Here is a 25,947-nt window from a genome sequence, read left to right as displayed (position 1 = left end):
GTCAAAGCATACACATTTTAAGTATGGTTTATGTGGTATATGTTTTTTAGGATTGTCGATTACACTAAAAATTACCACACTAAAAATTAGCTTGATCTTTATCTTACCTTTCAAATACACTTGTGTCTGTTTTATAGTGAACACATTTTTAGACCATTACTGCATGTCACCTATAAATTAATAAACAGACATTGATTTTATAACTCTGTTACTTGGTGTTATAGAAGAACTGGAATTAAGTAGAGAAAAAAAGAAAAAGAAGTAGTGAGAGAAGATTGATACTGGAGTGTGCCAGCCAAGAAAGTGAAGAGATGAAGAAGATAAAGATTCACATGTAGCTGGGGTACTGCCTGGAGTCCCAGGAGACCAGACTTTATGATGAATATAAATCTTCTTATTGTTAGTCCTGTGCCACAGACTGGACTAGCCTGCCCTTGAACCCACAGCTGGTTGGATGGGGGTATCTGCTGCTATCGGGCAGCCAGGGTCTTCCATGAACCACCATGTAGTGAGCTCTTCTACTGCCATGTCTAGAGCCAACCTCTGTCCTGCTCTAATGTGTTCTCTCTTAATGTGTTCTCTCTCTTCACTGCATGGAAGTGAGCACTCAGGGGTGCCTGTTGCTAATACTAGGACCCACGTGGGGCCAGAAAACTGCATTGCTTGACATTCTAATATGGTCCTCTGTGCCAGCTTGGTCAATGACATTTGTTATTACTCAGTGGTACTAGAGTAATCCTTGCAGAATTCTCCCTCCCTTCCCAAGAAGTGTCATGTAACCATAGTCCTCTTTGCTTTCACAGGAGGCTAGTAAATCAGTGATAATGCTCTGTCTCTCTCTACTAATGCTTCCAAAGGGAGAGTGTGCACACCCAGATTTGATCAGCCCTGGGCCTCTTCCACCTATGCCACCAGGTTGATGAACCTCAATGCCCAGGAAAATCAGAATTGGAATTTCAACTCTTGCCTGTATTCTTTTTTCCACCTAGGTGAACCAGGACTTCCTGGTGGTCCAGGGAAGGATGGAATGAATGGAGAGAAAGGAGAGCGAGGTCAGAAATTGCATTCTAGATTACCATGTTCTAATTCTGGCTATTACAGTTTTGGCCATAACTATTAAATGTTTACCAAGTTGGATCCTTTCTTAAATGCCACAGTTTCTCCAGAAACCCATGATTCAGTGAAAAATAGGCAAACCTTTTCAATGAAAAGCACAAAAGACTGGTTTTGACCCATGGGCCAAAGTTTGCAGAAGCCTGAATTAGTGGCTGGGCATTGAAGAGTGAGTTTTGACCTCAGTGCATCTGATAAATTTGCACAGAGAAGGTGGCACTTAAATTGTGCCCTCCAGGGTAGGGGACACTGGCAGTTGTCACTAATGGGGAGGGCAAATGACTATAATGCAAATGTTCACTTTGTCCTAGGTACTTTTGTGCTAAGTACTTTTCATATGTTGACTCTGTCAATACAACATCGTAAGAATGAGGTAGTATTATTGTTCCAATTTTGTATATGAGGAACCAGATGACCTAACACACCATTATCCACATGTGTTGAGACAGGATTGAAGGACCAGCCAGGGTGGAAGGACCAGGGACACTGCAGCACATAGACAGACAAGAACATTGCCATATATTTGGCACCATGGACAGACGAGCTGGGTGGTACCATAGAGAGCAACGAATCACACCCTGAAGGTTTTATGTCATGTTTACTCCAGTGAGGGGTATTTTGAGCAATGACCCATAACTAGGGCTGAGTGTCAGATGACTGAAAGTGATCTGTCTAGTGCAGTCTTTTCTGTTTGAAATATATGTTCTCTTAAGCACTGTTATTGTTTAGCGGTCAATATAGACTTAGATGATAAAGAGCTGTAATTTCTAATGTGAGCCTGGGCACCAATGTATTAACAAGAGTCAAAAGTTGTGTGTGTTTGTTGTACAATTTAGGAATTCATTGATTTTGAACCCGAGCATATACAGAACCTATGCACTGCTCTGTCTCATTTGAATGCTCAAAGTTGCTTTTCACATGGTAATTTTGCACAAATCATCCTTTTCTTTGTTCTTTTTCCCTCTATTTAGGAGCAGATGGAAAAGTTGAAGCAAAAGGCATCAAAGGTGATCAAGGTTCAAGAGGATCCCCAGGAAAACATGGGCCAAAAGGATTTGTTGGTCCAATGGGAGAGAAAGGCCTTAGAGGAGAGACTGGCCCACAGGGTCAAAAGGGGGATAAAGGTGATGTTGGTCCTATTGGTCCACAAGGACCAACGGGTGACATTGGACCTTTAGGCCCAATTGGTTTACCTGGCCCCATGGGCCCCATGGGAAAGCCTGGTCCCAAAGGAGAGGCTGGACCCTTGGGGCCCCAGGGTGAACCAGGAGTCCGAGGAATAAGAGGCTGGAAAGGGGATCGAGGAGAAAAAGGCAAAATAGGTGAGACTCCAGTTATGCCAAAAAGTGCTTTCACCGTGGGACTCACAGTGTTGAGCAAGTTTCCTTCCTCAGATGTACCCATTAAATTTGACAGGATCCTGTACAATGAGTTCAACCATTATGACGTAGCTACTGGGAAATTCACCTGCCATATTGCTGGTGTCTATTACTTCACCTACCACATCACTGTTTTCTCCAGGAACATTCAGGTATCTTTGGTCAAAAATGGGGTGAAAGTACTGCACACCAAGGACAGTTACATGAGCTCTGAAGACCAGGCCTCCGGCGGCATTGTACTGCAGCTGAAGCTTGGGGATGAGGTGTGGATGCAGGTGACAGGAGGGGACAGGTTTAATGGCTTGTATGCAGATGAGGATGATGACACAACTTTCACAGGCTTCCTTTTGTTCAGCAGCCGATGACAGAGAAGTGTTTATGAATCTACCTTTCCAATCACCAGCATTCAGGGAGATGTTATTACATGCTTTTATTTTAGCAGTTATACTCATAATAATCATAAAAAGATAAAAGTAGCAAAGTCATTCCTAAAACAGTCTCTGGAACTTACTCTCTCTTAAATGTAAATTTAAAAATTTGTGCATTGTTTATTAAACTTTCTTTGTTTTTGTCATCCCATCATTTAAGAATCCTTGACGTGTGTTTCTTGTGAGAAATGTTGTGATCCCATTTTAGTGCTCAACGGAGCCATATTATGACTTATCTTTCATATCCATTTCTGAGGATATTAGTGAGAACGAGAAGAAAAATGTTTATCCAATTTAGTGACTAATGTGTTTCAATTGATGACAGTGAGTCAGCCCAGAAAATTGCAAAATAGAAAAGAACACTTCACTCTTTCGCTCTTTTTCTAACTTACATTTCCACTGCCATTCAATTTAACTAAAAGTTGTTTAGTAAACCATTCCCCAAACTTGAATCTGTGTTAGTTGCCTAGCACTGCTGAAACAAAGTACCATGAACGGGGTGACTTCAAACAACAGAAATTTATTCTCTCACAGGTGTGGAAGCCAGTGGTCCCAATCCAGGTGTTACTAAAGCCACACTTCCTCCAAAGCTTTAAAGAAAGCTTTCTTCTGGCATCTGGTGCTCTCATGCATTCCTGGGCAGTGGCAGTATCACTCCAAGCTCTGTCTTCTCACAACCACCTTCCCCTGTGTCTGTTTATATACACAGTTCTCTTGGGCTATAAGGGTACCAGTCATATTGTGTTAAGGACCACTGTAACCCAGTAGAAATAGAAATTTGTCTTGATTTCATCTGCTTAAAATCCTATTTCCAAATAAGATTACATTCACAGATATCAAGGGATAGGGTTTTGACATTTTTTGGGAGACATAGTTCAATCTATAACACGCTGTACTCTGGTTCCCCAAAATTCATGTCTTTCCCAACATTCCCTCAAATATTTACAATTTCAGCATCAACTGTAAGTTGAAAATTTTCACCTAAAAATCATTAACTCAAATCTCAAATCATATGTAAATAATTTAAGCCAGTTATATGTGAGATCTCTTGTATGAATCATACTGGATAGAAATTTCTCTATGAACCTAAGAAACCACACAAGATATTTTTCTACACTACAATGGTGGGACAGGCATCAGATAGATAGTCCTTTTCCAAATTGAGAAGTCGGTAGTAGGAAAAAAATTACCATAGGTCCCAAACAAGTCCCAAACCTGGTAGGGCAAGTTCTATTAGATTTATTAGCTTTGCAAAAGAAAACCTCTACTTGCCAGAGACTTCAAATGGGTTACAGTTGGAAAAAGGGGATGGGAATGATTTTTTTTTTTAAGAAAACAGGGTAAAGAGAAACTTTCCCTGCAGATTACTTCTCTTATTCAGACACCCATTTTCCTTTCTTCTGGTAAAAGTATCCTAATGTCCACTCTCAGGCCAACTCTTTCAGATGAAAGATTTGACACTCTGAGATAACATTGGGTGCAGGCCTGGCTAATGAGACTAAAACCCTCTTTTCTGGCCATGGTGTCTATTTCTAAATGGCATTTGAACCAGTCCAAAACGAATGAGGTATTAACATTGGCCCCAATAGTGGAGGACATAATGATAATTTAAAAAGTTGTTTTCAGCTGAATTTCAAGCTTCACCTGGCATCCATCTTGCTAACCTATAGAATCTAAGAACGAAGCTGAAGACAGGTGGAGATAATCTATTCCTGAATTCACTCTCTGATACACGAGACCCTTTTAACTTAAACACAAGCCATCTTCAGTGGAGAAAATTTTGATGCTTAATTGTTTCATGATAAGAGGTTAGGTACCCATGAATAAAAACTAACTCTAGGTCAATGAAAGAGTCTCCTTTTAACAAAAGATAATATAAAAAGCATTTCTGGGGTCAAATACCTAACCGTATTTTCTTTTTCATATGACACACTTGATATTTTTATAATGGCCTGTGATACAGGTTAAGTCTACTATGTGGGGTGGCTGCTATGAGTTAACATAAATATCCTAAGAACCAACAAGTTACAGATAATATGACATTAATAAATATCAAGTTACAAAATTGGGGATTTTAAATGACTTTATAATTTAAAAAAGTAGAAAATGAAATCACAAAATACCTTATGTTCCAGATGAAATATAAAATATTGTTAAGCTGTAAAGAATTCTGTAGGTACACTATTGTACTTGTTTTAACTAAAAACTATTTCTTTAAACAGAACAGGGGAAAATGGTTTAATATTAACATAGATTTTTTATCTAAGCCCACAGACAATGATAATTAACTATATGAAACATTAATTCCAAAATGTTTTAACTAAATTTTAATTGCTATTATCAGTATCACTTGAGCTTTTCCTCCCTCTAGTATAAATTGAGAACAAATTCCATTTAAAACAAGATTTTGGGAGAGGAGAGTTAATTATCTGTAGAGCTCATGCATCATGCTTGGCCTTTACCACTGGTTTCTGGAAATTTAGAGAAGGCTCTTATGACTACTCAAACCCACAGGCAATGTTACAATGATTGCAGCTTTACCCAGAGCCTGAAACACTCAGTTGAGATAAAATACTGATGCAACTTCAAATAAAGTACACTTAAGAAAACATGATTTGCATAGAATAAGAGGTTCGTTTGGGTGCTTACTCCTTTGCCTAAGTTTTCTCTGGTAAACAAGGCTAATGAATCATCCTTTAACTAGATGATACAGTCCTCAGTGCTCTTTGCACTCAGACACTGACCTACAGAAGGTTTGTCTAGGTCCTGCGTAATGCTGAGATGAGATGTGGTATTTGAGGAGCTGGCAGAAGCCTGTTGAAGCAGACTTGTCCTTCTGCTTACTTTTTCAGTGTTCTCTCCTGACATCGAGTCACTGGGCTTCGCTCCTACAGAAGGAAGACTTCTCAAGGGGCTGGTCTCACACTGATCTTCCCTTTTCCAAATAGTGATCCTCTTTTCTGAACACATAAGAGCCTTTCAACAGTAGCAAACACAAGCAAACAAGCAACCCCTATGTTAGCAAAACCCTCTCGTTTAATCTCTGTGCTCTCCAGGAAGGTAGATGAGGCACCTAGTATAATTTCCTTTCTGCAGACCGAGATATTTAGGTTTAGCATCCTGGATGGGAACCTGGATGGGAACCTGGGTCTTGACTCCAGCTCTGTTGCGATTTCCATTCATTTAGAAGAGTTTAAGGAGTCCGAAGAGTCCACCCTTTCTCATGGCAGCACCATTTCACATCCTCATCCCTAAACTCGAAACATTTTCTGCTGCAAAATCATTTTGTTTCTGTTTGGTTGATTGAAGTGTGTTGAAATTTCCCCTCTCCAGGTTTATGTGCAGTTTTACAAGTCAAAATAGATCAAGATTTACTGACAGTTAATTTACTTGGTTCAACAAACCATACACACACACTTTTTTTTAATATAATAGTTTATTTTTACATTGTTTTGTATACACACACACATATTTTTAAAGATTTATTTATTTATGCATACAATTGGGGTACAGACCAGAGGTGCAAGGGGTGAACGAGGATTCACCAGAGGCAGAGTGGGGAGAAAAACAGGCCGATTGACGAAGTACACTGCTGAGGGGAGCAGCGGGTGGGTCAAGAGAGGTCTGCCATGTCATGTGGAGCATCTCTCTGGCCGGGAATCGAATTTGTGCTGAAGTCGTTTTAGCTTTATAGTGCTGTGCTTCAACTCGCTGCACCTCTAGGGAGGGCTGTATATTTAACTTAAAGCTTCTATCAGAGTGGGGGCCGATTGAACGGAGGCGTATGTGCAGTCCTGTAACGCAGCAGAAGGCATTTTGTGATTTGACCTACAGGGATTTCTAGGTGTTCACTGTCTCCTGTCCCCTGAAGAATTCATCTACAGTGAGACTTTGCCGGCCCTCGTCAAGTGGGAGGGAAGGGGAAAACACTGACCCTTCCTTACTCCAGGCACTAGGGGGCGTGAGACCGTGGCGGCGGCTGAGAAGGCGGCGTGGCGGCGCTCTTGTCCTCTGAATGCGGAGGTGCGCCCGCCGACCCGGAAGCGGGGGGCGTCTTGTGGTGCGGCGTGACCCGCTGCCTTGGAAACGCGGAGCGTGTGCTCAGGACTGGAAGAGCTAGTCAGGGTTGGGGGTCTGGTGGCGGGACGAGGGACTACGGCCCGGACAGGATGCTGTGCGCGGGAGGACTGGGAGGCCTTGGAACCCGGGCAGCGGTTCTGCAGTGGCAGCCCGCGCTCCTGGGCGGCCTCGGAGCCGGAGTCCGGGCCCGAGGGGTCAGCACCAGCTGGTCCTCTGTAGGCGCCGCCTTCAATGTGAAGCCTCAGGGCTTCCGCCTGGACCTGTTCGGCGAGCGCCGGGTGAGAGGCGCGGGATGGGGCTCACCTTGTCTCAGCGAGAGGTCGGGTAGCGAACCCACGTTGTGGAGTCGTTGCGCCGGTGGTGACCTTGCCCATCACCTCTTTGAGAGGCTGGGGTGGAAACAGCGCCGGCAGGGTTAGTGGTCAGCAAAGAGTGGGTCCCAAGAAGCTGCCTCGGCATGAGTTCCTTGCTCCACGGAAACTTTAAATAGTTCATATCGGCAGTGCTGTGACTTATGCCTGCGGATCCTGTCCTTTCACTCACTACTACCCCACGCTAAAGTTCATTTCTGCTCCAACCCAAGCCTCCTAGCCCAAGGAATGGACAGGTGGCATTAAGTTGTCTTTGTAAAGATCCAGTTGCCTTCACTTCTGTAATTGCTGAGTGTACTTATGCCCCAAACCACGTCATTTCCCCCTCAGAATTTCTTTCTTTCTTTAAACTCAAAACAGAAAAAGAAGAAAAAATAATCCTTAAAACTGTTGAGAATAGTGTAACTTTCTGTAGTGCGATGGAGTTGATGTTAATTTCTGCCTGCCTCCTGCCAGGAAGTCACTGAGTAAATTTTTTGGTTCCCTTTTATTTCGTTATTCAGGTTGCCCCAGCAAAGGTGTGGGATATTCAGTAGGACTCAATATTTACTGAATGACTGAATTGAAGGTTAAAAGAAGGCAAACTTGAACTTACCTGATGTCTGTTCTGCTGTGCATTTGTGACTTCTGTCCACTTTTAAGTTATTACATTAAATATTCTTTTATTTTTCACTATACCATTAACTTATTAACAAGAGACTAGGCTATCATTGCAGTAAACCTAATGGCATGAGTCTTCTTTTATCTGTCATTAGGTTTCCATAGGAATAAAGGGCTGGAGAAATACAACTAAGTTTAGCTTTATTTAATTTTTCTTTTGTACATCATAATTTGGGGTAGTGATACCAGATTTTCAAATCTATGAGTTAGTTTTTGACTTGAAAATAATTATGTAGGTTTTCAGCCTTACCATAATTTGTATTCTGAGGTGTATTGGAAAATAGTAAAATCTATGCTTGAATCAAATTAAGTGAATGTAAATATGAAGTTTATTTTTGGTCCTGATTTTACTCTGTCCAGACTATATATTTTTTTACCTTATTAATAAATTTTGAAGAGGCATCCCTTCTTGCAGAAACAGTAGACCTTAATGAGGCCTGAAAGTTTTCCCTCTTCATATTTCTCCCAATTAACACTGTTACTAACATGTACTAAGTTAATTAACAAAGTTAAACATCTCTTATTTATTTATTTATTTTCATTAATTGAGTTCTTCCATGTTTTAGGCAGTAAATTAGTTTAGTTAGTTTAAATGATGAAGGCCTGGTTTGCTGGGCGTTCACTTCAAGAAAGACTTCCAGACAATTTTATGGTACAGAGCTATGGAGAAAGTGTGGGCTTTAGAGATGAATGGAGCAGACTCAAGTTCTGACTTTCTCACTATTAGTGACTGCAAACATTTTTAAGTTCATAAAGTGTGTGTGCGTTGCATCTGTTAAAGGATGGGAGTGGTCCCTTGCTCTAGGTTTGTGTGATTTACTGAGAACCTTTATGCAGGATTTAGTACACTTATTGGCATGCAGTAGACATAGCTTGAATACTTGGATTTTACTTCCTGCTTTCCTGAGTGATCTAACAAGTGTGATTGAACCTGTTCAATAAGACAATCATTCCCATTAATTAGTGATTTTTATCTTTATCAAGATAGTGAAATGATTTTGTAAGCAAAAAATTTGCTGCTATTTTCAGCCAATGACTAGTCTTAACATATATATTTTTAAAAGCTTTCTAGACCATCTCTCTGTTTAATAATCAACTCTCCCATACTCTGTAGTTGTGGAGTAGTGGGTACTATCGTTGGTAGTCACTTGATATCCTAAGGATTTGACATATACTTTATAACTTTGTACCTGTATCCTGTAAGGTATGTATTGTCATCTTTTTTGTGATCTGTGCCTGATAAAAAAGTAAGCATAACCTTGACCAAGGTTGACGATTATTGTTGACTCTATTCAGTGCTTTCTATATGCCAGGTGCTGTTACTGTTTATATATATATATAATCATTTAACCCTGAGTTAAGTTTTCTGTTAGTGACTTTGAACCTATATTATTATATCCTTTTACAAAATAATTAAAAATTGAAGAAAAATTACATTGTAAGAAACTTTGTCGAATTTATGTGGAATGATGTACAGCATATGAAAGTGGTGTCTGTTCAGAAGTATATAATATACCAAAGGAAACCAAGATTTCCTTTGTGAAAAAGTATTTACATAATACCCAAAAAACAGTGTTTCCGTTTTTTCACTGGAAATATTCTTTTGACTTCAGGGTCTTTTTGGAGTTCCTGAGCTCTGTGCTCCAGAAGGATTTCGTATTGCGCAAGAAAATGCCTTGAGAAAGACAGACTTACTAGTGGAGCGCGTGTGTAGTATGCCTCCTGGACCCCAGACTGTGCTTATCTTTGATGAGCTCTCTGATTCCTTGTGCAGAGTGGCTGACTTGGTAAGATGCTGAATATAAGACTTGGAACTACTTTTTCTTATTAGCCAGTAACATTTACCCTAGGTTTGGTGGGTATACAGTACACCATAAAGTTAAAACTGTCTGGACTGTTTGATAGCTCTTGGGTGCTATATGTCCTTAGGGATGGAAAACATGTATAAGAAAAAGAATATTTAGAACTTGTAGTTTAATATGTATAATGAAATATGCATATAATATGTAATATACATGACTACTCATGTGGAAAGTATTCATTTGGAAGATTATTCATAAAATTTTGAAGTTTTAATAGAATTTATATTTTACAATGACTGTCTTATGAAGAACATCCTTTCAGAAACCTCTTCAGAAATGCCTTCCATAATCAAAAATGTGTCAACACCCTTGTGATTATATTAAAAGCTTTCATTTTTTTTCACATTTTCAAATTAAAATAGAAGTGTACTTGGGTCACTTTACCATGGAGGAAACTTACATGATTTTCTGTCAGCCCCAAGGTGCCACATTTGATTAGTCATATTAGTGAAGGGAATTAATGTGGTACATACAATCCAAAGTCAAAACTCTCACGATCCTTTCTACTTGATATTAGACCATACATACCTCCTTCTTCACGTAAATGACATTTAAGGTCTGGAGGCTATGATTTTTTTTAATAGGCTATAGGTATATTAAGTGCATTTTTCTTAACCTTATTTTTAACTTATGTTGAGATTATTAGGATATAACCCCTGTGGTAAGTTGAGGAGCTTTGTGTTAGCTTGTGGTAAAAGATCCCAGAACTCACTGTTTATTTTATTTTCTTATCTTCTATCTTAATTAAGCTGTGTCTTAGGATTTTCTCAATGTTTTTACCTTTCTCTTCACCAAAAGATTTTAACTTGTCTGCCCTCTAGCATTTCCTGTTTTCAGAGTCATATATATCTGTGAGGTGTAATAATACCTTATTTAAAAAACTTGTGATTTTTGCATGTAAATTTTGAGGTAGGAAATGTGAAGAGCCTCTCTTTATGAATTTTTAAGATTTTAACAGCTGGTAAGATCAATAGGTTTTATAAACTGTTTCCTACCGAATGGCCATTTTGTTTCTTTTCCTTTTTCACTAGGATGCTCTGTAATTGTACTATTTATCACTTTGACTTATGCATTTTTAAATGTATGCTAGTGTTTTGAATTTGAATATTGATTGTAAATTTTGCCACATGTGAATTTGTAATTTCTACATTTATTGTAATTTTACATAACTCACTTTTTAAGTGCTTTAGTACAATTGTTATGTTATTGTTACACCAAATGTATCAACCTAGTTTCACATTAAAAACTATTTGATGATAAAATTAGGAAATTTTACCTTGTGGTGACTTTATTTCATGTTGTAGTCTTAGCTTCTTGTAGAATGAGGACAAAATGTAGTTTGATTGCAATTTTTGAGTACTGTACTGTGATTAACATGAAAAGTAAGATTTGGTCTTACATAATTTTTAAAAAACAATTCTGTTAATTTTAAGTACAGTGTAGTAGCCTTTGTAGCTGTGGTAGCCATGTGCCATATAGCCTGGCCCGTTGAATTCATATTTCCTGAGAGGACTATAAAGAAGGCTACATTCTGCGTTAAGGCTAGAATGTAGTCAAATAAGTCTTGAAGCTGCTATGTGTCAATGAAAAAAAAAGTACCTAAGACTCCAAGAGTTCTCTGGAGCCTGGTTAATATGTAAGAAACTTATGAAAATAATTTTCATTAGTTTTAGAATATTTGAAGCAAGAGCTGCTTTTTTGAACTCTATTATTAGGAAGAGTTCACGTGGGGCTTCTATTTGAAGGAGAAAGTCCTTTCTAAAATAAAGTTAGTAAAAGCATTTTCTTTCTAATGAAACAAATCTAGCTCCAAGGAATAATGGAATTAAAATGTTCAGAAAAAGTTGCTTTGTCCTACTAGTTTAGGAAAATGTCAGTAATGGCACATTTTAAAACACAGGGTTTCATTTTCCCTCAGATTCTGGGAGAAAACTTTCCATCACATTCCCTTTTGGTTTTCTCTTTCCTCTTTATTAGGCTGATTTTGTGAAAATTGCTCACCCTGAGCCAGCATTCAGAGAGGCTGCAGAAGAAGCTTGTAGAAGTATTGGCACCATGGTAGAAAAGTATGTTGTTTTCCCACTTTGGTATAATATTGGGTGACAAGGTTTGATGGATTTTTCCACAGGCTCATCAAGGGGGGGCTGGTGGGGGCGCTATCCTAGCTTGACTGCTCTGGGGTGGTGGCCAAAAGGAGAGTCTGGGAGGGAGGCAGACCACCACCCTCCTCTTCCCAGCCCTGCAGTGGGACTGTGGGCTATTTATTTTTCTGTTTCTCCACTTAGTTTCCTTGTCTACAAATGAGTAATAAAATGAATTCTTTCTTAGGGTTATATGGAAACTAAGTGTCAGACTCTTAGGAAACATCTAGTATCCTTATTGTTTTTATTGTTACCTCAAGGGAAAGGTTTTTAATCACATTTTACATGTGAGTTGGGGTTACTAGGTTAATGTGTGATTAACTTGCTGCAGATTGGTGACTGGGCCCCAGTCACCAACATTATCTCAAGCAGCCTCTGTAGAGCTGGGTTTGTGGGGCCTGGGGAAAGATCATAAACCATGTGGCAACACTGAGAAGAGTTGAGGCTGTAAGCATGAGATAATTCTAAGTGATTTTGAGGTCTACTTAAGGATTTTATGTCATTTATTAGAGGTGTAGAGTACTTTCATTTTTTAGAAGTGGATAGTGTTGTATTTGAAGCTCTTAAGGGTGTGATGCATTGCCAGAAAGTATGTAAAACTCATGAGAGTGCTGGGGCCTTTGAAGGGAAAGAGGCCAGGCAGCATTAGAAAACTATTTCATTAACCTAATGTTGGGGCTTCTCCAGTTCAGCAAGCCTCTGGAGCACCTAACAAGCAGCTGAGATGGGGACTTCTTGAGAGAAGGCATTTCTTAGGGAAAAGCCCCAAGCACCTGTCTGAAGTACACCTGGTGCTGTGTTGTGCCTAGATTAAGGTCCAGTTTGATCTAGTGGACGTGGACTCTCAGTTTGGTGGGAGGATAATGGGGAACCATAATTGGTAGTGAAGCATCGTCATGTGAGTCTCTGGCTAAGGTCTTCACAGTGGAGAGCATTTCATTCTGTTGGTCTTTGCCACAGTTTGGCTGCTGCCTTGAGGCCGCTGAAGGACCTACCCCTCGCCAGAGCTTTGTTTTCTGTTCTTGCTAAGCATGCTGACTCATTTTCTCCTTTAGTCTAGCTGAGCCATAGCTTACCTAATTGCTTTAGTTCATCTTTGAAAAATAGGGTTATTATACATTCTTGTGTAGAATTGATTTATGTAGTGGAAAAAAATCTAAAATTAGACTTTTAAAAATGCCAAACATGACTTATATTTGGTAGATATAAATATTTACTGTAAAATATGGGCTATATCTCAAGATCTTACAACATAAAGTAATGTGGGAGATTTGCTCAAACTTCTAAAGTAGGTACAGCACAGTTCCTTCTAAACTGCTGTCCGTTTGATGTGGGGTAGCTCATGAGAAAGGAAGAGGTGGGCTGTAGCTTGATGTTCTCGTCAAGCTTCCTGGGCTTGATGTCTGAGAGCAGGAGAGAGCATTGTGCCTGGTCTCCTTGTTGAGTGTTTTGTAACTGGAGGTGGCCTCAGTGTTTGGGTGGCCCACAAGAACAGTGGACACAGATACCCTTTGATTTGTATGAAACGGCAGGATTTAGATTGTCAACTGGAACCTGGCCACCGTTGAATCCCACAATAGGAATTGGTCTATGGTCTTCACAACTTCACCTTCCCTGAGGGTCCTGCAGGCAGGGAGATTATATCTAGGAACAGTGCACCACTGAGCCTGAGCGAGCTATGGCTTCTTGGCATCCAGGGAAGGAGGACTCCAGACCTGCCCATGACACTGAGGTTTGGGTCGAGAGCATTTCTCAGGGGGTGGGGAGAAGGGCAGGCTGGCTCAGCCACATACCATAGCTGTGGCTCGTGATTGCTGTGCACACATTATCTCATTTAACCCTCGGAGACCTGAGGTTAATCAGCTAAGGGAGTTCAGACACTTGCCCAAGATCATGGAGTAGTAGTTGGGCCTGGGTCGGGGACCCTAGCCTCTGTTCCTGAGCTCACCTCACGGTGTGGACCTGCCGTTCTTACCCAGGTGAGACAGGTAGCCCACGTTCTACAGTACTCAGCTCAGGGCTACATGATCATGTATATTTGCATTATCTGCATTTATTTGTCCTCTCTCCTATTTTATTAAAAAGAACAAGGGACAGTTGGCAAATTTTTCACAGGAACTGGCTCTCCAAGGTAGAGGGGTCAGATGACTAGTTACCAACTTCCTCTCCTACCCTCTTTGCTCCTGCTCTTCTGACTCTAGCTGCTGACTGGGGCTATATATTTATTCTTTTACTATGCAGAACAGTTACTACCTTGACACTTTACCTATCAGATGATCTGTCCCTATAATACTAAGTCTGTTATGCTTTTGCTAGTCCAAATGAAGAAGCAAAACAAAATAATGCCCGAATCTTTGACCTCTGGGCATGAGTATGCTAGAATTTTACAGTGTTCTTTTGTTATAAAATAAAAAGTTGTTAAAATTACTTATTTTTTTCACTTGTAATTTTTTTTTAGGTTGAATACAAATGTGGAATTATATCAAAGTTTGCAAAAATTACTAGCTGACAAAAAACTTGTGGATTCTCTGGATCCAGAAACCAGGTATTTATTCTTTTGCATTTATTGTGATGTGATGATAGAGATGATACTGAAGGAATCATTTAGATGTCTCTGACCTCATAGCCTCCTTTGTCTGCAAGGTTTCTCTGAAGAGAAACCTTGTATATAATTCCTATAATCTTTAGGGCTTCACTCAGGTGAGACAGGTAGCCCACGTTCTACAGTACTCCTTGAAGATCTTTGTACTAGATTATGCTCATCCCCTTACCCTGCTTCCCCCCTCCATTTTAATAAATTTAAGCATTTTCTGTTCTGTTAGTTTATCATCTCTTTACCTTACTGAACCAGAAGCTCCTAGAGGTAGTCACTTTTCACTGCTGCAGCCTTAGCACCTACATAAGTTGGTGCTTAATCATTGAAAGAATTACTATAAACAGTTGATAATTGCACTGGTATTTGACTTTATACTTTAATGTCCTATAATTGATATCACCAGAAGATAGAAGCAAACTGATTTTATTTTCCAGGTGATTGTCAAGATAACTCTAAATTCAAAATGTCAGATTTTAAGTCAATACTTAAAATGTTTGATGCAGGATATTTCTTTGTTTAAATTTATTTATATGCAAAGTAAACTTGGCAAGGTTTTCGTTAATTTTCCTATTTGTTATTTGTTGCATAGCACACAGCTGTTTTCTTGTTTGTTTTTGCCTGCTTTTATTTATGGGGTATTTAGTTCTTTTGATTCCTTGATTCCCTCTCCTCTTGCTTCTTTCTCCCCTGCAATCCCCATTTGTAACAATTGACCCCAAGTGAAACCTTATTCTGAAAGGGTCAGTTGCTCATGGAATCTTGTGTTAATCTTGCATATGAGTACCCTGCTGTATGTAGAACACAGAGAGTGAGGCTGTCTCTGAGGTAAGACTGATCTCATAGGTATTAGATGGATACTATACTTAGCCTTAATGCATATCATTGATCTTGATGTTTAGGATACTAGTAAAGCTAGTTAATACCATCAGGGCATCATTTGTCTTTATTACAATTTTAGGCTTGGGCATTATATTGTCTTAAGTTGCAAAACAAGTAAAAGTTGAATGTCTCCCAATTGTGCCAGATTTATACTCATCTGGTACTGACTTGAGTAACACTAATAGGCTGTTGATCTGAGTTCACCAAACAGTGATTTTTTTCATATTTAATATATAAATATCACAGTGAACTGACTATAGTTATGTGCGGAATATCAATATTTTGGCCAACAGTGGACCACACATATGAAAGTGGTGTGTGTAGTAGGCGATAGCACCTGGGTTTCTGTAATGATGTTCACACAATGTCAGAATCTGATAATGACACATTTTTCAGAATATCCCTGTTGGTGACACTTGACTGTAGTTTAGTTTCAAAGGACTTGTGCTAATAGGCTACATACCATATTTCTTGATGTTACTAAAAATGCTTTAGGTAACTTGAAAATGCTCAGAGGAAAAAGAATTTGAAATTATGATTACTGAAATATCTTGGACTTGCACATTATTAAGAGAGTTGACTAGTACTTAGGAAAAACTTTATCTATGGGAAAGTGTAAGACAATGGCTAAAGTAAAGAATAACAGATCTAATAAATTATCTTGTCATGATAAGTTAATCTAATAGAATGATTGAAATTGAGTATATTGGTTTAAATGTATTATTAGATGCATTCTTTGAAATGCTAAGTTTTGGAGATATTTAAAGTATTCACAGAAAGTTGCCATTGGTCAGTAAGTTTAGAAATCTGATATAAATATATTTTCTTGAAGAATTTCTTGAAGGAGCTCAGTCATTAAGAGACCCATTTTACCTGGGGTTTTCCAAAACCATCAGGAGCTTTGTATGTGAAGACTATAACAAGTACATACTCCAGAAAATATGATGAGGGGAAATCCCAGTCATAAGAGCAGCAAAAGCCGTAATAATCTTGGACTATCAAGAGGACAAAGCATCCAGAATCTCAAACATACACACACGTACCTGAAAAGAGTGGAAGATGACATTTAAATAAAAAAGAAACTGTATTCTTAGTTAAGAAGAAAGCTCAGTGTATTCTCAACTGATCCATAAGTTTAATGCTATCTAATATATATCTAAGAGGATTATTTTTGTTACTTAAAAAGGTTTTGAAGTCAGAGAGAATATATATGTATCAGAATAAGCAAGTATAGAATGTGTATTTTAGAATAAGCAGATATAGAATAGATATACTAGAATAATCTGATATTGAAAAGTACTAAGAAGGGACTTGTTCCCAATAGTAACATATAAAAATAGTGTATTTAAAAGAACATTAGATTTAATGCCAGAATAGTCAATTTGATCAATAAAAGAATAGAGACTTTTCAGACAGACACAAATATCTAAGTGATAGTGTCATTTCACTTTAGTAGGGAAAAATTGCTTTTATTAAATGATGTTAGCCTATTGGATAAGCATTTTGGACAAAAACCACATTAATTAAATATTTAGATATTAAAAAAGAAATCATAAAGGTATTGATGCCCTTGGAATGTAGAAGGTCTTTTTTCATCTGCTAACTACATCAGACCGTGAAAGGAAAGATTGATTTAATTATATAAAAATAGCAGACATTGGTATGGTAAACCCTTTCTATATTCAAAGTGAGAATACATAAATGGGACAAAGCTTACTTATGTGATAAAGAGTTAATATGTTTACTATATTAACAAATTTACAAATTATGGGGGAGTGGGGAATAAAATGTACCCACAAAAGTGGGTAAAAGATTTGTGTGAAACTCTTTCAGTTCACAAAATTAGGAATAGCAATAGATTGAAAGGAAATTCATAAACACTTAAATAGTGGTTATTTTTGATGGCATTAGTGTCTTTTAAACATTTTCACAGTAAACCTTTTATATAATAAACTTAATATACTACAATAAACTTGTACAGTATATTCCCATCCCCAGTTTATTAACCATTACTATTTTCTTTTCTCTTATTATAATAAACATAAAATACCTTTACTAGCAAGAAAGTAGAATGTATTTTAGGTTGACTAAAGAAAGGAGATAAATGTGAGTAGAGAAAATCTGGACAGTTTATGAGCATGAGTGAAGAGTTTACATTATTGAAGAAGGTAAATGGTCTATTGAACTTTCAGAATTTTAGAACTTTAATTCTTTTCATTCAAAGTATATTGGCACAATAATCAGGAAGATAAATATATCCCTTGTGAAAAGTCAAGGAAAGCCAGAAAAGTTGATCAAATATTTGGATAATTTAATTCCAGAAGAAAAGTAGTTTTAAAAAAATATACATCATTGGCACAAAAAGGTGTTACACTTGAGATTGGTTCCAAGCATGCAGCAGGATTAAAAAAAAAAAAGAAAACAATTTTCAATAGCCAAGAAACTCCACTTCCGGCACAGCATCAAAGAATTTAATATTCTAAGTAACTGCTGCTAGTTGGATGAAAAACAGAAAATCTCATGCAGAAGGCCTTTGAAAAATTGTCCAAGTATAAACTGTTTTATGTTTTTAATTGTTGGGGTTTGGATGGAGTTGAAATACATAAGTGATTATCATGGTGACTTTCACAGTTTTATACTCTATGAATAAAGGAATAAGCTTCTACATGAATGGCTAACGTAGCTGTTTTTGCATGTTCTGTTATCCATATATTGACTTAAACACTGGGTGAAGCTGTCTTTTGTTCCTTCTGTGCTTCCTTTACCTAAATATCCATGTAAAGCATTATAACCCAGTGCAGTGCTGGTCCCCACCCTTTCACCTTTCTTTAGATGGGCTCAACACAACTTTTAAACATATTCTGTATTCTCCCAACAAATGTACATTTTTTAATTAAGTGAACTCATCATGACTATTGGGACCCATAGTTGAGGCCCCTAATTAGGTTGGTGGTGAAGGACAACATTCAAGAGACCTTACCCTGGAGAAGAGGACCTTTCTTGAGGTGCTTAGTAAGTTATGCTTAGGGCACTGACATCGTGTAGGGTGGAGGACTGGCGGCAAGGTGACCCATTAGGAGTGTCAGAAAGGCTGCCTGCAGCCTGGACTGGGTAATGGTGTAGAGGAAGAGAGAAGGGGTTTATTTGGTTGATTGTTGTGTTTCTTTCTAACCCTCCCTCATGACCAAATAAATGGTCACTTTTTATGTAGCAGTTGTTACATGCTGATAAGTAATAGTACAGTGGTATACTCCTTACATTTAGTAATACTAACAACCTTTGTGAGTTATACTTTTGTTTCTTGAACTGCTGGTATTTATCAGTCATTAGTTTATGAGTGATATTTAACTTTTATCTTTTGAAAGTCAGGGTCCATGTCTTTTTATTCTAGTATATTTGAAGGGCTATGTTTCCCAGCCTATGGACCTTGTTTTCTGTGCACATGTGAATTTTCTTCATTATGAGTTTAGTACTTTGGTTCCTCTAGTACTTATTGGGAAAGTAAAGATATTAAATTAGTATGTAATTAAAAAGAAGGGTTTGCTTCTGAGTATAAAACATCATGCATGGGGAAAATTTACAAAAATTTTCCTTTAATTTAGATGTTTTCTAATGTATTTTCTATTCTACTGTTATTTTGTCCTCATAATTATTTATATCAAGAAAAGGTTAGGGAATGTAGGACTTGTTAATTTTGTGGATGTACTTTTTTATTTTAAAAGATTTATTTATTTATGCATACAAGAACTGTGGTACAAGTCAGAGATATGAGGGTGAGAGGATTCACTGGATACAGAGTGGGGAGCAGAACAGGTTGACTGATGAAGTACACTGTTGAGGGGAGCAGCAGGCGGGTCAGGAGAGGTCTGCCATGCCATGTGGGTCACCTCCCTGGCAGGGGATCAAACTTGTGCTGCACTAGCTGTGGAAAGCTTCATAGTGCTACTCTTTAACCAATGGTACCATCAGGGAGGGCCTATGGATGTACTTTATGATCATTTATAAATGCTCATCTCTATAAAGTGTCTTTGTACTAATTCTTGAAATAGTGAGCCATTTTCCCACTCAGGTTTTAAACAAATTAAGCAGTGTGGGAATTGCTGATAAAGAGCTTGCTTTTTAATAGGGATACAGGAATAAAAGGTGATATTTTATATACTGTTGATACATCAAAGAATATTACAGACTTCTATTACCTCTTTGAACTCCCCCAAGCTCTTTATTTGTACCACTGTAATAAAATTTAATTTTTCTTATACTTTGTGTTCATTCATTCAAAAATTGTTCCCAATGGGATCATGTGTTATGAAACTGAAACAGTGCTAGACGGTGCTCTTTTGGGTCTAAGAACAGTGCCAAGGTAGAGAACAGGTCATTGTCTATGGGTTCTTACCCATGCATACAATTACAAGACCACTTAGGCTCAGGTAACAGCAACAACAGGGTTTATCTAACAAACAGGAAATAGAGAGTTTCTCTGGCCACAGAGAAAGGTGGCTGGCTTTCTCATCCCAGATAGTGTCCAATGTCTAGAGTCACAAACAAAAGGCCACTCTTGTAAGGTGGTGCTGTCTTGTTGAGAAGAGCCTGGAGCTGGTGGTACATTGGTGAGCAGTGGGCCAACCCAACTCATAGCGCTGGCTGGCGGTGCTCACAGGTGGGGCTGCTGAGATGACACCACAGCAACAGTCTGAAGGCTGGATTGGAGGCAACAGCATCAGGATGTGGTACTGGACAACAAGAAGTGGTTACCTCTCAGAGGTGACCCAGACACAGCGATGGTCACCTGTCAACTGTGCTAGATAGCACTGGCCACTAGTGCCAGTCACTGCCTGTCCCCTGGATGCTGTCTTAGAGACATTAGTGTTAATAACTCCTTGTGAGTTGTTGGCCTACACCAACAAAAATAGCTCTTTGCAACACTAGGTTGAATACTATGTTGGTCCTTTCAGGTGATGTCAGAGATTGGGGGTAGATGCGATGGTCAGGTATCTGCATGGGTCTTAAGCTTCTCTGCTTTCTTTGGAGGTTCCCCTACCCTTTTTCTCTCTTTGGGGGCCATGAACAGAGTCCTCTAAACTGATTCCTACCCTCTCTTAGATCTTTCAGGGTCTCCCACCCTACAAGCCTGATTGGATCATTTTCAGTCCAAAGTGACTGATTGGACCATTTAGTACCAAGTCTCTTATTCTTGTTTTTGATCCAAATAATTAACTGGTAAGCTAGGTTTTAACCAGCTTAGTCTATTTAAATCACACTCAATTATAACATAAAAGGAAAAATTTGGGGTCTGCACAGACCTAACCTCCCTTGACCTCAGGGCATGCTCATGGGTTGCTGGGCTCTGGACAGGAGTGGGGCTCAGTGGGGCTGGAGGCATTCTGTGTCTGATACCCCATTAGTGGGGTTCAGTGTAATAACAGAAAGAGGGGTGAGTACTGTAGCAACCCTGCAGCTGCTGTGGGCTGGACTCTTCTGGGAGCCTGCCATGTTGGCCCAAGGCCTCCATGGGCCTCTACTGCCTGTGGCTCCAGGGAGCTGCAATGCTGGAGCTGGCCCAGTAGGGCCAGGGCCCCCGGGGCTTGCTACTGCCTCCTATAATGGGGCTTGCTCCAGCACAGTCTGTCCTCCAACATTAGACTAAAGCGCAGCTTCAGTTTACTATGTAGGCAGCATGGGGTAGGTGATGGCAAGTGAGCCAAAGGAGAACTCAAAAACACACCCAGCTAGATGTTAAGCTTCTGGTTTCAGAAAAATGATCTGTGGCCCTCCCTGGTGGTGCAGGGGGTTAAAGCACAGCACTGAGAATCTAAAGCCGCTTCCGCATGAGTTCGATTCCCGCCTGCCCCAGAGGTGACCACATGGTGTGGCAGACTTCTCCTGACCCACCCACTGCTCCTCTCAGCAGTGTACTTTGGTATCTGCCTGTTCTGTTCCCCACTGTGTCTCTGGTGAAGCCTCTCACTGCCCCTGAGCCTCTGGCCTGTACCCCGGTTCTGTATGCACAAATAAGTAAATCTTTAAAAAAAAAATTGATCTGTGTGTGTAGGAGACTGGATCTGACTGGCAGTACAGTTGAAAAAAGCTGATTGGTTTTTAAGGAAAAACTTGTTTTTGTTCATCATTCTTATTGTTGTTAATTATTACTATTACCTGTTAATTGTGAAGGTCTTTATTTATAGGCGCGTGGCAGAACTGTTCATGTTTGATTTTGAAATCAGTGGAATCCATCTAGACAAAGAAAAGGTAAATCTTTCCTGTTTTCATCCTTTTACTAACTTTAGTTATCTTTGTTACATCGGTCCTTGTATTTTTTTCTGAATTAGCATATTATAAAAAAACACTTAAATTGTTTATATGATGAAATTCTTCTAGAATTTGTATTTGAATGTCGCGCTCTCTCGAAGGTGACTACTCATGCATCACAATTAAGACATTTGAGACAGCTGGGGTATTTTGATGTTAGGGAATTAGAATGAGATGAGCACTATCAGGAAAGAGGCAAGTGGATAGGAAAACTGATGCCACCAAAAGTTCTGGAACTGGAGTATAGGGGATGGTTATCAGTAAGACCTTTATACAAGTATATTTATTCTGATTATAATGTCTTTGACAGATCCACACAGTTTGTTCTGGAAGTGGTAAGCATGGATTATGCCATATTTAAACTAGCATGAGAGGGGCCTTACAAATTTGTCCACACTCTTTGTTTCACAGATATGGAAATCAAGACAAGGTGACCTGTTCACTTTGTCTAAGCTAAAGTTCCCATCTTCAGTTTCTAGGACTACTTACTCTGACCTCTGTTCTTTCTAGAATACTGTGTCCTAAGAAACTGAATGTCTCATTTTAGTATGAAGGTCAGATTTGGAAGAATGTGATTGACCATCACTTGAAAGATCTGTTTACCCTATATTCTCTCTCCTACTTCTCCCCTACTTGTGGGCACTATAGACTATTATGGGTGTCCCTCTTTCCCCGGATAAATGTTTCTTCTAATACATATAATATAAAGCCACTTAACTATTCAGAGGAACTTGTTTAGAGAATATTGGAAAGGAAAGGGAAGGGTTGTGGGGAATCACACAGTATTTTGATTGCTGCTGGATTTGAGTCATACTGAAGCCATTTCCATGTTTTTGTGGCTTTAAGGGCTCAGCACATGACTCCTGGCTTCATCCCAAGCCCAGCATTCCTCCATGCAGTCCAGGAGGCTGAGAAGTTCTACAGTAAACTCACCTCAGCTGAAATGGGCACGTTTATGCAGTACCAAGCCAGTTCTTTATTAATTCTTCTCCTACCAATTTTATAGCTATTTTTTGAGTCACCCAAATAAAATTTTGGAGTCAGTTTGCATTTTTACCATCCCCAATACTTTCATGTTAGTCACCAGGTTGTAGGGTTTTTCCATAGTTTCTCTTGCATCTTTTCTGCATCCCTGAAACAACTCACCATGATTATTCCTATCACAGAATATCTGGGCTGTGCTAAACGCCTTTGTCTTCTTCATACTCATAATTGGAACAATGTGATTAACCATCACTTGAAACATCTGCTTGCCCTATATTCTCTCTCCTATTTAAAACATTTGTTCTTTAAAATATATATTTCTTATCAGATCTTCATACCTTTGAGGCTGGTATCACTACTAGTTCTGTTTTATAGATATAAAAACTGAGATTATGTGATTTACTCAAGGTTACAGGGCTACTAGGTAGAAGAGGCTTTGGCATAAGATTGTCACTCTCCTGCTCAGTACCTATCAGTGACTTTTAGCGCCTGTTGAAAAAGTCTAAGTGGTAGTTAATGTAATAAAATAATTCACATGATCATGCCTTCCAACTCTCCCTGTGTCCCCCTGATGTAGCCTACTACACTGTCTACCTGTAGTCTTCCTCCTATTAATGCTTCATCTTGAGGTAGTATGTGATGCATTTATCATTTTCCTGGTGGAATTCTGTACTCATCTGAACTTACATTTTACTTAATTCATGCATATGGCATATCTGCCTTTATTTGAAGTTATATTTATTATAACTACAGTTATATAGTTATATGAATATTAAATTTTTCTCAAGGACAGTATGTGGGTCATATTTCTAATGCCTCCTGGTTTTGGACTTAATATAATACTGAATAAATGTTATGTGAATTATAATAATGCTAGCTAACTTTAATCAAGCTTGATTTCTTAAAGTTACTAGTAATGACAGTTACTAGTTTTATTATTTTATATAATCCTCATGAAAGGTACTTTTGAAATTTTACTGAAAAATAATCTGTGTCAAGTCAGGGTCAGAGTCACCAGCTGTTTTATCTAATGAGTGACAATGCTGCAATTAACTTCCCACAAACAAAGACACAAGAACCTACTAACTTCCTCTCTTAATTTTCATGTGTTTATTCTCAAGGGTGTTCCACTAGGACAGAATAAAAGGAACAGAAGTTACACTTTGTAAAAGAAAGGTGTTGAAATAGGCCCACTGATCTAATCTACATATTGTAAAGGCCTGTATTCTTTTCAAATTACTTATTTTTTAAGGCCTCATATGAATACAGTTTAAAGTCTCAATGGAAGTATATTATGTCTTTTAGCAATCTTTTAATAAATAACAATTTTAAAGAGTTTTTGAGAGTTCAGAAGTACTACATTTAATTATCTAGAACAATGCATATTGATGAAGCTAGGAAGTAAATCCAATTTTTAATTTTATAGGGGTTTAAATAGGTAATACATGTCAAGTAATTTTGTCCCCTGCTCCTCCTCTTTTTTAAAGAATAGGCTTTGGGCTTGTTTTGGAAGTAAAGTGTCATTTCTAGTTATTTTACCTTTTTTGTTGTTCCACTGATTACCACTAGATGGTGATAAATGACCATATCAGAAACAAAATAGGACTCAGACCATAAAAATGAGTATCTGGAAACATTTTTCCCTATGAATTTTTAATTTCTAAATTAAAAAAATTTGGTTATCAATATATGATTTTATCTGCATCTTTAAAGTGAACATATGTATCATATAGTTATTAAAAATGTAGTGTTACTCTTTTTTTTTTCAGGGTCACAGTATGGTTTAGCATTGACATTTTAGACAACTCGGATTTTTAGTGCATGTATTCTTTACCTAGTTGAGGTGCTTTATGTCACCTCTATGCTTTATGGCAAACTCATTGGGTAAATAGCTATTGTTCCCATTCTCAGAGAGCTTTTCATGTGATTTCATTTGAAGCTGGTCATGAGCCAGTTTCAGGTTCCTGTCTAATGAATGATTGAAAATTTATCTCTGCTCTTGTAGACCTAACAAATTACACGGACTGTAGTTTGTTTCATCTGAGATATTTGTTACACCACGTTTTGGTAATACACATTTTCTCTGGAAATTGTGTGAATTAAAGGTGTAACTGCAAGATAAGCCGATACCATCATGTAATTTGCATTATCACTGTGACTGTCTGAGGGCTGGAGGGACCAGGTACAACAGTTTTGGTCCCACCCTCACAGCTCCAGCTTAGTTCCCTCACCACTCACAGCCCTGATTCTCTAGCCATTCAAAAATATGCACAACTAGAGTTTTGAAAGTGCTTTGCCCACTTTTGGATGTTTATGCCACTCTGGTAAAGCACTATTTTAATTGTTTTTTCTTTACTCTACCCATTTTGTCTAAACTTTGCAGCTGTGTTTTCTAGTCTTCCCTTCAAATACTTCATTTGTTTAGTCTAAACATTTTAAGCACAGTATTTAACAGGTTCAACTAGCCCACTGTTCTCTTAACTAAGAATTTTTGGGAGGTAATGGAAGATTATTAGTGTCAAAGATTAGTTATATAACTAGTTACAAAATATAACTTTGTAAGTTATGTAAATCTTAAAGCATAGACACTATTATCAATGAGTATCACTTTTTGTCAGGATATTAAATATTAAATTGTTATATTATTTGCAGCATATAATGTATTATACACTTATGGCAAAAATATAGGCAATGTTAAGCTTTTATTATAATCATTTAATATCTTATCAAATCATAATTCAGTCATATATGTTGATTGTTCATATATGTAGATTATCTGTTAAGTAGTTGTGAAATATTATTTTAAATGCCTTTAGATAACTTTTACTCCTTCTCTCCCTCCCCTCACACATATAGCGTAAAAAAGCAGTGGACCTGAATGTTAAAATCTTGGATTTGAGTAGTTCGTTTCTTATGGGAACCAACTCTCCCAATAAAATTGAAAAGCAGCTCTTACCAGAACATATCCGCCATAACTTTATACTCACTGGTGATCATGTGGTAATTGATGGTCTACATGCAGAAGCACCTGATGACCTGGTAGGTGTATTTCATTCTCTTTATAGTTCAGGTCCCATCTGTGTTGCTACTGTTTAACCCTAAACTCTGTGATGATGTATTTAGACCTTAAAAATATCTCAGTGTTGGC

At 38.3% G+C, this 25,947-nt stretch overlaps 2 protein-coding genes across 2 annotated transcripts in view; both read left to right on the top strand.

The window, feature by feature from the left end:
• LOC101621083 (complement C1q and tumor necrosis factor-related protein 9A) overlaps positions 1-2,991 on the top strand; it is a 10,431-nt gene extending 7,440 nt beyond the window's left edge. Inside the window, exons 3-4 of the mRNA XM_004680149.2 lie at positions 990-1,052; positions 2,085-2,991. Of these exons, the coding sequence (XP_004680206.1) occupies positions 990-1,052; positions 2,085-2,857 (836 nt within the window). The 3' untranslated portion in view covers positions 2,858-2,991. The remainder of the gene's footprint in view (positions 1-989; positions 1,053-2,084) is intronic.
• A 3,982-nt stretch (positions 2,992-6,973) lies between these two features.
• Positions 6,974-25,947, top strand: part of MIPEP (mitochondrial intermediate peptidase) — a 134,601-nt gene continuing 115,627 nt past the window's right edge. The window contains exons 1-6 of the mRNA XM_012723165.1: positions 6,974-7,278; positions 9,645-9,818; positions 11,871-11,959; positions 14,493-14,579; positions 21,692-21,755; positions 25,656-25,838. Of these exons, the coding sequence (XP_012578619.1) occupies positions 7,090-7,278; positions 9,645-9,818; positions 11,871-11,959; positions 14,493-14,579; positions 21,692-21,755; positions 25,656-25,838 (786 nt within the window). The 5' untranslated portion in view covers positions 6,974-7,089. The remainder of the gene's footprint in view (positions 7,279-9,644; positions 9,819-11,870; positions 11,960-14,492; positions 14,580-21,691; positions 21,756-25,655; positions 25,839-25,947) is intronic.

Source organism: Condylura cristata, unplaced genomic scaffold, assembly GCF_000260355.1.
Source record: "Condylura cristata isolate star-nosed mole 26May11 unplaced genomic scaffold, ConCri1.0 scaffold00010, whole genome shotgun sequence".
NCBI classification, from domain to species: domain Eukaryota; kingdom Metazoa; phylum Chordata; class Mammalia; order Eulipotyphla; family Talpidae; genus Condylura; species Condylura cristata.
Note: the sequence above shows the minus strand (reverse complement) of the source record. Positions and strands in the feature narration are given on the sequence as shown.